Below are 13,781 nucleotides of genomic sequence, written 5' to 3' on the forward strand. Positions count from 1 at the left end.
GTTTGACATGAGTTTGCAAACTGGTAATTAAGCATCATCATTATGTGAAACGTTGTTTGACCTTTCTTGCATGAAATAATGTAAATAGGTTCACTGAAAATTCTTAAATTTTGCTTAAATTTGTGATGAGGTGGCAACCACTGAAAAAAGCTGTGTTTCACTGTGCAGAGAATTATGTATCACCAAATTCTATGACCACCAAGGAACAATTCTGCTAAATTAAGGATGCTTGGTTTGAGTGGCAAGATGTGGCTTGTTTTGCTTGCATTTTCTCCGGCAAGTGCAGGCATTTCTCCAGGGATGAATTTTGTTTAACCAGATAAGGCTTATGCTCCAAACATGCACCAAGGCTTTCTATGTCATTGTACCAGAAAACAGGTTATTTACACCAAAGGTGTGCTCAGCAGTAATCATTATCCTTTCCAGGCAGTCTATAGAAACTCAAAAGGAAGTGTAAGTAAGAAGTGGGATGAGGATGACCTTGTCTTTTCTATGTTGGTTGTATCAACTCTCCATTTTAGCTACTCCTTCACACAATGGAAAGCTTGTGGTTATCGGAAGAAGTAGAAAAATGAATCTGCAATAATGTTGTCGATTATCACTTGTTTGTAGTTGCTCCAGCGAATGTTGCCACTGCCTCTTTAAAATTTGCAGCAGTCTTATCAGTCGTCTTCAAGGGAGAAATGGATCACAATGTAAACATTTTTCCATGGAAGTGGAAGGGTAATGGCCATCGCACGTTTAATACTGCCGCTCTGCACGCATAACCTGATGGAATCGCCTCCAACCAGGAAATAGCAGTGCTGGGTACGAGCGTTGTGACCACCCCTTGGTAATAAAGCATGGAGCAAGTAAGTCACTTTTCGTTCAACTTCTAAAGTTGCCAGCCCCCACCTGGCCTCCCTCAGGGAGCAACCCTGGAGTGGCCAGGTGGAGCACTTTATTCCAGTTAGCTTCCTAACCTCCTGCCATCCTTTTGCTCTGGATGCGATGGGACAACTATCCGCTATGTGTGGAATTCATCCTCCAGAGAGAACTTTTGATGGGCTGGCTAGGGCTCCACCCCCTTGAATAAACCTCTAGGGTAAATCATGCAGCATTTCTCACAGTTTGCATTTCTGCATTCCTACATTCCTACATACGTTCGAGGTTTTCACCTGGGTTCATCATCTAGGATAATTGCAACTGGTTAAAAATCTGAGTGGCAACTGCGTGGCCATTTCAAGCATATGCAACTCCGAGGGCTCTCCTAAATCCTCATGGACCATGGTAATAGACAGTCGGCACTGTGCAGTGTGCATTTTTTCTGCAACTCTTTCCGGTGTGGCGCACAAACCCATGTGCACAGTAATAACATCTGCTTGATGTAAAGCAAGTGGAGCCCTGTACGCAGCATGGACTTGAGAGAATGTTTTTGAGGCTTTGAGTCAGATGACAGCACTATTGGTTTGGATCACCTCCAGCCTCAAAAGGGGTTACCCTTCAAGACTTTCAGGGCCAGGATATTGGTTTGTGGTCTCCTCTATCCCTAGTGACCATAACGGTATCACTTGGTACTGATATAGTTGTTGTTTCGGTGGTCTGTTAAGTTAGAGAACTATTAAATAGAACTAAAAAGACCAAATGAATATATGGTGGGTTGGTACAGCTGAATATATATTTTTCCGAACCAGTAAATCCTTTTCCTATCCTAAAAAATACTATTTCGAGTACTTCACTGAATACTGAAGCCTATCCTTGCTTTGCACCCTTTAATATCCCTGACATGATGGCGTCCTTTCCGAATTTGTGACTTGACCGAGACAACACCAGCTGTTCTCCCATTAGGACCAAGAGGTAGAAGCAAAGTTAAACGATATCATCTTAACTGATGTGAGATGTAGTGCTAAGCCTTTTCTTCCCCCACGTTGAGGTGAAGCTCCCCCATACAGTCTGCTCTTAACTGCTCTTAACTGCACTCATGTGGACCTGGTAAATTGGGCTCCCATTTCTCATATCCTTGATCAAGGGGAGATAATGTCTTATCTCAAGATGCAGAGTGTCTCTAGGCCATAAGGGAACAGCCTCAAACGGGTTCCTTAATCGCTTAGCGTACCCGTTTAACAAATTAGTATGTCAAATCGTGGATGCAACTCAAGGAGACAACAATGTTCTGATAGAGACACAAATGGCTTTCATTTTGTTAATATGTCAGGTGAGCTTGGCCCTTTGTTTACTCGTCCTGGTGATCCAGGTACTTGGGTTGGTGCCTGCTAACGTTATTTTGCCAATTTAAAATATATATTTAAATTTTGCACGAACTATTCCGTTTTTTCAAACCAAAGCACTCTGGCATTATTAGTCCTAGAGCACCATTCATGGTCTGATACTCTTATAGCCACCCCCACTGGGGGAGCCAAATAGTGTTTTTGGCATGTTTACAAGACTGGGTACCAGTTATTGAACATAACACTCGTTGCTCCCTAGCACACGTAAGAGATTAATACTGTCAAATACAGGTGTTTCCACATTACATTTCATACAGTAATACACTCAATAAAATTTTCCAGTTCCTTTTGTTCAGGGTTTTGTTGTTGTTTAATGAGGAGACGTCACAACCAACACGTGTTTCGTCGTACTGGGGAATGTAACCCCCGACTTTTTCAAGGCTATTCTCCGTTGCTGTAGTTCGTTGTAGTTTGAGGTGATACTTCCAACCCTCAAAGGGGTTCTGGTGTATTTGTCGTGGTTATTTGTTGTTCCAGCTTCTTGTGGTGTGAACACCATATATTGGTTCACTTTCTTTTCGGCGTGTTCTTGGCGGGGAGTATGATAAGTCCCTTCTGCTTCGAGTAAGAGGCAGTTTGAACATAACACTGTTGACCTGCAGATGCATGTCTTGGTGCCTGTCATTTGAAATCTGTTTTTCATAAAGACAGGGTGATTGTCAGGATGCAGTTGTTCTTTTTCTTCAGGTCATCTCTGAATTTCACTTAACCAGATTATCCCTTTGTTTGTCCCCTTTTTCAGCCCACGTGTCTAGTTCCCAGAAATAGTGACCACTTTGATTGTCAGAAAAACTTGAAAGTTCTATATTAAATGCACATTTTTTATGAGTCTTTGGGCAAATGCTGCTGGGGGACAAGCTTGCAAGGTGCCTGCTGCTTGTTGGATAGTCTCCTACGTATTGCAAACCTACTCCATCGTAATGGCATCCTTCCCTTCAAACCAATCTGTTCATTCAATCAGTGCTAAGCATACACTGCATTCTAGAGGTATGTATCATTTTCAGTGCCTGCATTGCACCTATTTGGTCTATGCTACATACTTATTCAAGCCCTCTCAATCCACATTTATGTCCTGATGCCCTGTTTGCACAGTATATGCCTATCAACATACCAGTTTGATTGCATCCTAGGTAGAATTCTGGCCTAAACTGTCTCTATTTACTTGTTCTGTGCTCTTAGAGCATTCCACACACGAGCAATGGTGCCACATGTTTGAGCATGTATGAATACTGTTAACCTGCTTAGTTATTAGTAGTCTGGGTCCAAAGCTATCTCCCCTATTCGGAAGCCACCCAGCTCTCTCCCCTATTAGGAAGCCACCTTTCTATGGTTCAGCAAGATTTACACAATCGGTTAATTACGTAAGATGAGTTTAAGGTCCACAGGTGTACACGTAATGGCAATGATGTGGATGCAGGAGGAAAGGGTGTGCTCCATGGCCTCCCTATTGAACAGTTTTTCACGATTTTCGCAATAGCATGCTAGTATCCAGGGCTGTTTTTGGCAGAAACATATAGATAATTCAAAGGTGTTTAAGCTTTGTTTTCTCCTCCAACTAGTGGCAACATTTTAGTGGTTTAATTATCTCTAGAAGGCCAAAAGGCCCGGGCAACTGGGCTATTGATGAAAAATGCAGAATAAAAGCTGGTTTTGCAGCGTGAATCTTTCTGGATCCACTATGCTGTGCATATTCCGCAATCTGGTGGTTGGGTCCGGAATCGTAGTCTTTTTTCTCTTTTTTTTTTTTTGTCATAGCCCAGGTGGGCGTCGACGTCCCACCATTTGGTGTACCTTCGGTGACGTCGGCGTGCTTTCGGCGGAAGCTACCACCCTTGGGCGCCATCTTCAGATTCTTTTTTCCGCCGTTGGGTCTGGATCGCACCGTGAAGCTCCAGAAGTTTTGGAGGAGGAAAGGAGAAAATACAGCAAATCTTCAACGGTGAAGACCTGAGAACATCGAGAGAAGAGGACCTTTAGAAAAGAGACGACGAAGAAAGGAGAGAACTTCGAAATCTTTGACGTCCTTGGAGGAATGCGCACACAGGGGGCCCCCTGAGCGCAGGGATGTACAAGAGGCCCTTTAAATTCTGCAAGAACTGCCACCACAAGTTCGCACAGAAGGACCAGCACCCAGTCTGCAACCTCTGCCTGCCAATCGACCACGAGAGCAGAGACTGCAACGCCTGCTCCGTCTTCAAGCCGAAGACACTCTGAGTTCGAGAAAGACAGAGGACGGCTCACCACACGATGCAGGGCAAGGGCCAAGCCCCAACGCTTTATGAACTTGGCCTCTCCACCGACGACGAGGACAACATCGCCGAAGGCCCAGATGACTTCACGGTCGCTGAGACCGATAAGAAAACGCCTGATAAAGTAGGAGAGTCTACGACCCCGAAAACTCCCACAGGGCCTCGAAAACCTGAGGCAGACTCTCGAAAGTCTGAGCACAGAGCCTCGAAAGGAGCACCGGCGCCGAGTAAATCGACGACCGAAGCTGCATCCTCCGAAAAAGAGCCCAGCGGATCCTCCGAGAAGGACTCCCGGAGGCCGAAGACCAGCGAAAAGCAAAGGTCATCGAAGCAAGCCCCCGAAAAAGGGCCTTTGACTTCGACTTCGACGTCGAAAGAAAAAGAGCCGAAGAAAGCTTCGACGTCGACGATGCCGCCGAAAAGAGCGGCCGAAACGCTCGACGACTAACAGGCCGCAGAAATGCAGAGAAAGAGAAGAAGGCTCGAGGCCGAAATGGAGAACATCCTTCAGAGAAAGAAGGACCTCGATGAAAAGATGAGAAGTTACAAGATCCCCTCGAAGCCGGCATCGACCGTCGCTGAGGTACAGGAGCTCGAGGAGTTCGACGTCGAAGAGCCGCCGAAAACTCCGGAACCTTCGGAGCACGAAGAGGAGGAAGACCTCTACTACACAGAAGGGGATTACGGGGAACAGCAGTCAAGCTACGGCTCAGGTTCCTCGACGGTCCAAGACCAGGAATGGCAGGACATCGAGGCCGAAAACCCAGAGGAGGCGGTGGAAACATACCCCTCGAGGGCATACAATGAAGTGGTAAGAAAGGCGGCAGCAGCTTATGGAGTTAAGCTGGAAGAGGAGAAGCCAAAAGCAGACTTCCTGCTCGAGACATTGCTCCCCATACAGACAAGAAGCCAGTTCCTGCCCATGCTCAAGAGTATCACAGACCAGGGGAAGGAGGCCTTCAAGGACCCGGCTACATGCAGATCTGTAACGCCGAGGACAGAGAAGAAATACAAATTCTCCTCCCAAGACCCAGCTTACATCAAGGGATCCGTCACAGCAGATTCTATAATCGCTGCAATGGCCAGGAAAAGGGCAAACGTCCCAACAACGTCTGGACCCCCACCTGACAAAGAAAGCAGGAGGATGGATCTAACTGGCAGGAAGATTGAGAGGAACACCGCAACGCACTGGCGGATGGCGAATTCCAACGCCCTCCTGAATAGGCATCAATACCAGCACTGGGACGAGATGGGACAGTTGCTCAAGCACCTCCCGGAACAATACCGTGAGAGGGCATCACACCTTGTGGAAGAGGGGAAGAGCATCGCCAATTCATGCCTGAAGACAGCCTTGGATGGGGCAGAAACATCCAGCAGACTGATGGCTATAGGCATCACAGAAAGAAGGCAAGCCTGGCTCAGGATCTCAGGATTCAAGGCTGAGGTTCAGAGCAACATCCTGAACACACCCTTCAACGGTGAAACACTGTTCTGAGCCCCAGTTGATGATAAGCTCACCCAACTGAAGAAGGACAACGAGACGGCAAGGTCCATGGGGGCCCTGCAGTTCAGAGGGATGAGAAGAGGCACTCCTACACGGAGGCCGAACAGCAGAGGTGGAAGTCAGCGAGGAGATTCTCACCGGAGTTTCCACCAGGGGCAACAGAGTGACCACCAGGGCCAGCAGAGGCAAAGCTGGAACTACCAAAGCAGGGTGCAGTCCTTTCGGTCAAGAGGAAATGGACGGCCCAGAGAAGGAGAGGCGGTGAACAACCCCCCTCTAAGTGACTTCACACGGGAAAAGGTGCTCCACCACCCAAACCCTCCGGGGGAGGAGCACGGAAAAACAAAGAGGAGAGGGCTACACGGACAAGACACAAAGGAACATGTAACGCCGGTAGGAGGAAGATTGAGATTTTTTCTCCAGGAGTGGAGAAAAATAACAACAGACAAGTGAATACTCAATATTATGCAGTTCGGATACTGCATAGAGTTGGAAAAGAGGCCACCCAACAGAAAACCAAAGAAAAGACAGCACTCGGGAAGAGAGCTGCAACTACTGCAAGAGGAAGCCCAAGAACTCCTCCTCAAAGCGGCCATCGAACGAGTTCCTTTCAAAGAACGGAACAAGGGAGTGTACTCAAACTACTTCCTAGTGCCAAAAGTGGCCGAAAGTCTAAGACCCATCCTGGACCTACGGTTCCTAAACAAATACGTCAAAACTCAAAAATTCAAAATGACATCCCTACAAGAGGTCATCCCACAGATAAAAGCCGGGGACTTCTTGTCCACCATAGACCTCAAAGATGCGTACCTGCACATCCCCATGAACAGGCAGCACAAGCACATGCTAAGGTTCACAGTAAACAAGGATCACTACCAATTCACAACCCTGGCTTTCGGCCTAAAGTCCGCACCAAGGGTGTTCACCAAATGCCTCGTGGCAGTGGCCGCACACCTAAGAAGAAAGGGGATACACGTATACCCCTACCTCGACGACTGGCTGGTAAAGGCAAGCTCTTACAGGACATGCAAAGAGCATGCAGAACAGGTGACAAGAACGCTAGCAAGCCTGGGTTTCTCCATACACTGGGGCAAATGCTCGATGGAACCAGAGCAAGTGAAGATCTTCCTGGGAGCCCAGATCGACACCGTCCAATGCAGAGTCTTACCGAGCGAAAAGAGAACGCTCAGCCTACTGAGGGAGAAACGTCACTACCAGAAGGGGCGAGCTCTGACAGTGAGGACTGTGAGCAAGATCTTGGGGATGATGGCATCATGCATACACTTGGTCCCCAATGTACGCCTACAAATGAGACCACTCCAAGAGTGGCTGCAACAACAATGGTCACAAGCTACAGGAAGTTGGGAGGATCTAGTGGTTGTAACGCACAGGGTGCAGGAAGAGATAAGGTGGTGGACCAAGGAGAGAATAACAGAAGGGAAACCACTAACACCACTGGACCCAACAGTGACCATCACCGCAGACGCATCCCAGAAGGGGTGGGGCACACACATGAACAGGCTCAGAGTGAGGGGTCTGTGGAGCCCTACAGATGCAGTCAGGCACATCAACTACCTGGAACTGAAAACTGTGTTGCTAGCCCTCAAGGCTTTTCAGAAACACCTGTACAACCAGAAGGTGCTAATACAAACAGACAACACCACAACGATGTTTTACATAAACAAACAGGGGGGAACTCATTCGTTCCCTCTGTCAAACTTGGCACAGGAGATCTGGAAATGGGCTATACCACTAAAAATAGACCTGCTTGCCATACACCTGCCAGGGAAGGACAATGTAGAAGCGGATTGGCTCAGCAGGCAGACTTCAGCGTCCCACGAGTGGGAACTCAACAGTCAGGAAACAGAGAGACTATTCAGGAAATGGGGCACCCCAACAATAGACCTATTTGCAACACACCGGAATGCAAAATGCCAATACTTTGCATCCAGGCAACCAGAGGCACTGTCCCAGGGGAATGCCCTATGGATAAGCTGGTCAAAAACATTTGCCTACGCTTTTCCCCCGATACCACTGATCCCCAGGGTTCTCAACAAATGCATGAAGAGCAACATGACGCTCATCCTTGTGGCACCACAATGGGCCAGACAGACCTGGTATTCTCAGATAATGGAGATGGCGCAGGGGCCCCCCCACAAGTTCCCAAAAAGAAGAGACCTACTCTCCATGGAAAACGGAGAAATTCTACACCCAGAGCCAGAGAGCCTCAACATCTCAGCCTGGCTCCTGAGGACTTAGAATTCGCACACCTAAAACTACCAGAGAGCACCCTGCGGGTGCTGCGAGAGGCAAGAAGGCCCAGCACACGCAAGTGCTATGGGGAAAAATGGAAAAGATTCACTCAATGGTGTTGCAAGAAACAGCTCCAAAGGAAACTGACCAAGGAATCCACGGTGCTAAGGTACCTCACGCACCTAATTAAGGCTAAGCTAAGCTCATCCTCGCTGAGGGTGCACCTGGCAGCGATTGTGGCATACACAAGAGGAGAAACAGGGAGAAGCTTCTTCACATCCCAAGTCGTAAAAAGATTCCTTGAAGGAGCTAAAAGAATAGCGCCGCCAAAGAGAATGCCGCCACCGGCCTGGAACTTAAATGTGGTACTGACGGAGCTCATGAAAGCACCTTTCGAACCCATCCACAAAGCATCACTGCAAATGTTAACAATGAAGACGGCCTTTCTGGTAGCAATCACCTCGCTACGAAGGGTGAGCGACCTGCAGGCACTCACACTGCAGGAACCCTACATCCAGATACACAGTGACAGGTTCGTGATGAGAACTGACCCACACTTCATGCCAAAGGTGGTGTCAAGGTTCCACATGAATCAGAGTATTCAGATCCCTAGCTTCTTCCAAATCCCCACCACAAGCGCTGAGAGGTCGCTCCACACCCTAGACGCAAGAAGGGCTGTGATGCACTACATTGAAAGAACGAAGGAACACAGGAAAACAAAACAGTTCTTCGTGTCCTTCGCAAACAGTTACATGGGCAAACCAGTGACTAAAAACACCATAGCTCGATGGATCACACAGACAATTAAATTCTAACAGGAGGGGCACAGGCCCACTCCACCAGGAAGAAAGGAGCAACAATTGCCTTTCTGGCCAACACACCAATTCAGGACATATGCCTGGCGGCAACATGGGCTTCAGTGCACACTTTCACTAAGCACTATTGCGTGGATGTACAGATGAACAAAGAAGCACAAGTAGGACAAAAAGTGCTTCAACATATTTTCAACAACCAACGCTCATCTTCCACCCAACCGCCACAAAAGTAACAAAAACCGCGACAAAATCTATGCACAGCATAGTGAATCCAGAAAGATTCACGCTGCAAAACGAATAGTTTCTTACCTGTCGGTGTAGTTTTGCAACTTGAAGATCTTTCTGGATTCACTAGCGAACCCGCCCGCCTCCGCCAGAAAGATGAGGCTGGAGAAGAGGGTGGAAACACATAGAAAGGAAAGCAAGTTGGAACGATTACAAGATACGTGGAAAGAATAACGTTGAAAAAACGAGTAACAAACATAGCCATGGATTCACTACAAAGACAAAAAAAAAAAAAAAAGAGAGAGACAAAAAAAAGAATCCGAAGATGGCGCCCAAGTGTGGTAGCTTCCGCCTGAAGCACCCCGACGTCACCAAAGGTACACCAAATGGTGGGACGTCGACGCCCACCTGGGCTACGACAAAAAAAAAGAGAAAAACGACTACGATTCCGGACCCAACCACCAGATTGCGGAATATGCACAGCATAGTGAATCCAGAAAGATCTTCAAGCTGCAAAACTACACCGACAGGTAAGAAACTATTCGTTTCAGGCGGCAGGGTAGGAACTCACAGGACACCCATATCCCTCTCTCATGGAGTCCTTTTCTTCACAGGTGGTGATTGGTGTGCTGCGGGCCTCCTCACGTTCTGGCTTCCTCCTGCTGCAGGACGAGACTGGCTGTTTGCCATGCAAAATTTTGAGGAGGACGGAGGATGAAGAAAGCCAATTTTGGGCAACAGATAATCTAGGTGTGAATATGTCATGAAATAGGGTACTTGTGCTCACCATTGAGAACAGCTGATTACCCACTAGAGTGTGACAAGTGAGGCACCTAATTGATCCAGACTGTGTTCGGGTATTTGTCTGGTTAGTCTCCATCTTCTAAGGTCTTTTTTTATAAATGTTTTTTTTTGTTTTCAAAGCATATGACTTCCACATTAATAGTGTAAGTCTCTTTTTCACTTTCAGTTCTCCAATACACATGATCTCACTGCTATAAGCTGTCCTTGATCAGTCCATCTGCCCTTACCTCTCGTCCTTCCCTTATCTTTCTCTATTGACTCATTCCCTGGAGTCCATATCTAATTTTTGGCCCTCTTCATCCAGGGGTTGGTTTGCCAAGTCTAAATTTCGGTGTAGTACCCCCTGTTCCTCCCACCCTGGTACAAAATGCTCCTTCCACTCACCAAAGATTTTTTAAAACTTTCCCGGGCAGCTAATGCTGGTGTAAATAGCATTTTCTGCTTACATGCTGATATCCATGCCTGACATCCATTGTCGCTTACTTGGTGGATGTTGCCTTCCCCACATCATGGCAGTGTCTCTTTTTGCTACCATGAATTCTAAGTTACAAAATAAATGCGGTTAGACCATATAAGAGCAACATTGCACGGAATACCCAACAAGATAAATTGAAGTGTTGCAATTATGTCCACGTCCTTAATTAGTTCTTGTTAATCAATGATGGTGTTTTAATGTTTACTAATGAGGGTGCACCTCTAGAGAGTGTGTATGAATGTGCCCTCAGTCAATTTGTGTAGGGAAGTGCCCCTTTTTGACATGGTCATCCCACTTATTTGCCTGGTATTTGATTCAGTTTTGACTGGAGTGGTCTGGGTTCCTGCTAATTAGGTCCCCAGTGCCAGTGCTCTTTCCCTAAAGCAAGGTAACTGCTCAGTTGTTCCCTACTTGGCAAGAACTTTAGCACATTTGTAAATCCCTAGTAAATGGTACCTCTGGTACCTATGGCATGGGTACTGAAGAGGCTCCCTAAGGTCTGCAGCTTGTATTGTGCCACCCTAAGGGGCCCACCACCAAGCTCATGCAGACCGCCATTGCAGGCTGGTCAAATTGTGCAGACAAATGTAAAAATTTGACAGCGCACACACCCTGTGTGCCATGCCCACAGACTTTGCATGCAATATATGTAAGTCACCCCTACAGTATGCCTTATAGCCGTACGGCAGGGTGCATTATATTACATGTGAGGACATCTCTGCATGAGCAGATATGCACCTTTGCTCTCTAGTTCAATTGCTAGATAGTACAAGTGAACAGAGAAGACATCTTAAGTATATGTACTAGGCACTGGTATTTACGAGTTTCCCAGCTACATCATGGCTTCACTGAAACCTATGGTGTTGATATCAAACATTGTGTCTTAATAAATCAGCTGACTGGTCTCTTCCAGCCTGCTGCCACAGACATATTTCTGACCCCCCCTGCAGATAAGAGCCCACTCTCTCTGAGGCATGAAAAAGTGCCTGCTCCGGAGGAAGATGTCCAGCTGGAGGGCTAGAGATTTAGCATATCAAGGCCAGAACCTTCAAAGTTCCTTCTGCCTTTGATATGCAACCCCATCTTCCCCTCAGACCTGAAAGATGCCCCCTACTCCCCCGAGGCCCATTTGGCACTAGGACAGGTGGGAAATTAGCTATGGAAGGAGGTGTGATGCACTACCAGACCAGTCGCACGCCTAAGGTGGGCTGCCTGATGTACTCCACAAAAAAAGGGTTCCACCATTTTGATTTTGGTGGAATTGGGAACTCTAGGAGAGGAAGTGGTCAAATAGGGGGTGTAGTGGCCCATGGTAAGTAGCCCATTGGCTACTGCCCTTCACTCCCTTAACACACCTAAATTCAATATTTAGGTCCCCTGACACCAACAACTCAGATTCCCCTGATAAAAGAAGGAGGAGGACCAGGAAGAGCTGAAGAAGCAAGAACTGCAGACTGCTGGTGGACTTTGATGCCAAACCCTGCCTGCCTGACTCGTCCTGCAGCTTTGCATCCTCCAAACGCCTTGGAGGGCTTCAAGCACTTCGGCAAGCCATCCATCATTTCCCTTTAAGTGGAGGAGCCACTTCCCTGCAATCTGCAGGCACTGATCAATGTATGGTTCATCATTCCGCCGACCACTGGGTCCATTGACGCAGCAACCCCCCAGGAGGAGGTCATTGTGCTCTAGGAGTTCAGATTCATCTCCCCACCAAGTGTGAAGATGCCAGGACCAACCAGAAGTGTCCTGCACCAATTCCCAAGGTACCGGACCCTCGGCAGCAACCAAAGCTTGTTTGCAGTCCAATCCGGACTCCAACACAGAAACGACAGACCAGCTGACGAGGGAGTACAGCATCGCAGAAGCCAACACCGAGAGTGTCCCAGCTGTACTGTTTTGTTCCCCGCTGCAGGTCTAACTGAGAACCGTGAGTGCCTTTGACACACTGGCCCAGCCGACCAAAACCCTCTGCACCGGAGTCCACGGCTACTGACAGTGCCTCTCTTCTCTTAGGACCCTCACAAACTGAGCCCCCGATTTAGAGCTCCTGGACTTGCCCCAAGGCCCCCTCTGCAGCCTGTTTTTAGGTGGTCCCCCTCTTTGCCTCGGTGTAGTGTGCAACGCTCCCAAACCGTCCAGCACCTCTGCACCCGAACACTCCAAAATGATTCAGAAAAGGGGGTGGTGATGAACAGAGTGCCTGAATTAAGCAGACCACTCTTACCCAGTCCAAAGATCAGGGCTTGATCCATCACCGTTTTTTAGCTCACTGCACCATCCCAGCTCAGAACTTGGCTATATGCAAATTAGTCTGTTCCTGTCCCAGTGCATGATGGGAACAGGGCAAACCAAACTACCAAGCCAATTCTTATACTGGGAACACTCCAAGGCAGGTAAACTTGAACTGCTGGTGGTACTTTGAATCTTGACCCCCTAGCACCTTAAGTCGTAAAGGGGACCCCAGAATAAGATTGCAAGTTCCTGTATCCAGTATAGGTTTCTTTCTCTATATGGAAGCATTACCTGTAAAAATTGATATCTCGAAAAGTACTTACCTAATTAACAAAGTTCTTGGTGTTAAAATGTATATAAAAATACCTCTTATTTTTCTCAATTGGTCTTGAGTTTCTTCTTGGGTGTGTCTCATTTATTGACTGTGTATTCAACAAATACTTAAAAGTACCCCCTGATAAGCTGTAGGAAGCTGGCTCTTTATGTGACATATCAATAAGTTGATATAGCATGTAAAGAGTCCAGGGGATCCCTTATGAGTGGACTGGGGCTTGCTACGCAATCTCAAAGTGCTCTATTAGGGGGTAGTGTGGTCGAGCAGCCTTAGGCGTAACTCTGAGGAGTGCAAGACATTTGCAAAAAACACACAATTACTAATAAATAGAAACACAACTCAAGAAGGAGATCCGCACCAATTTATAAAAATACCAAGTACCTTTATATATGTTTTGGCATTAGAGAAAAATCATTCAGGTCAGTACGTTTTTAAATAGAAATTATTTTCACTTTAAGAAGTGAACACTGCAATTTCTGAGTTCTGCAATGTTATCCTAGGGAAGGAGGAACAAGTTCTGCAAACAGGTACAGTACTTCGACTACAGGACCAATCTCCAGGAGTTAAAGTGAGTGGTGGGCAAGGTCCAAGACAGCACCAAAAGTACACCGGCACAAAGGCAG

At 47.2% G+C, this 13,781-nt stretch overlaps 1 protein-coding gene across 1 annotated transcript in view; it reads left to right on the forward strand.

Annotated features, from left to right (window-relative positions):
• The window catches only part of CTC1 (CST telomere replication complex component 1), a 230,849-nt gene that overhangs the window by 45,400 nt on the left and 171,668 nt on the right, over positions 1–13,781 (forward strand). The window contains exon 11 of the mRNA XM_078671543.1: positions 9,928–10,063. Coding sequence (XP_078527669.1) covers positions 9,928–10,063 — 136 coding nt within the window. The remainder of the gene's footprint in view (positions 1–9,927; positions 10,064–13,781) is intronic.

The sequence above is a fragment of the Lissotriton helveticus genome, chromosome 12 (assembly GCF_964261635.1).
Source record: "Lissotriton helveticus chromosome 12, aLisHel1.1, whole genome shotgun sequence".
NCBI lineage: Eukaryota > Metazoa > Chordata > Amphibia > Caudata > Salamandridae > Lissotriton > Lissotriton helveticus.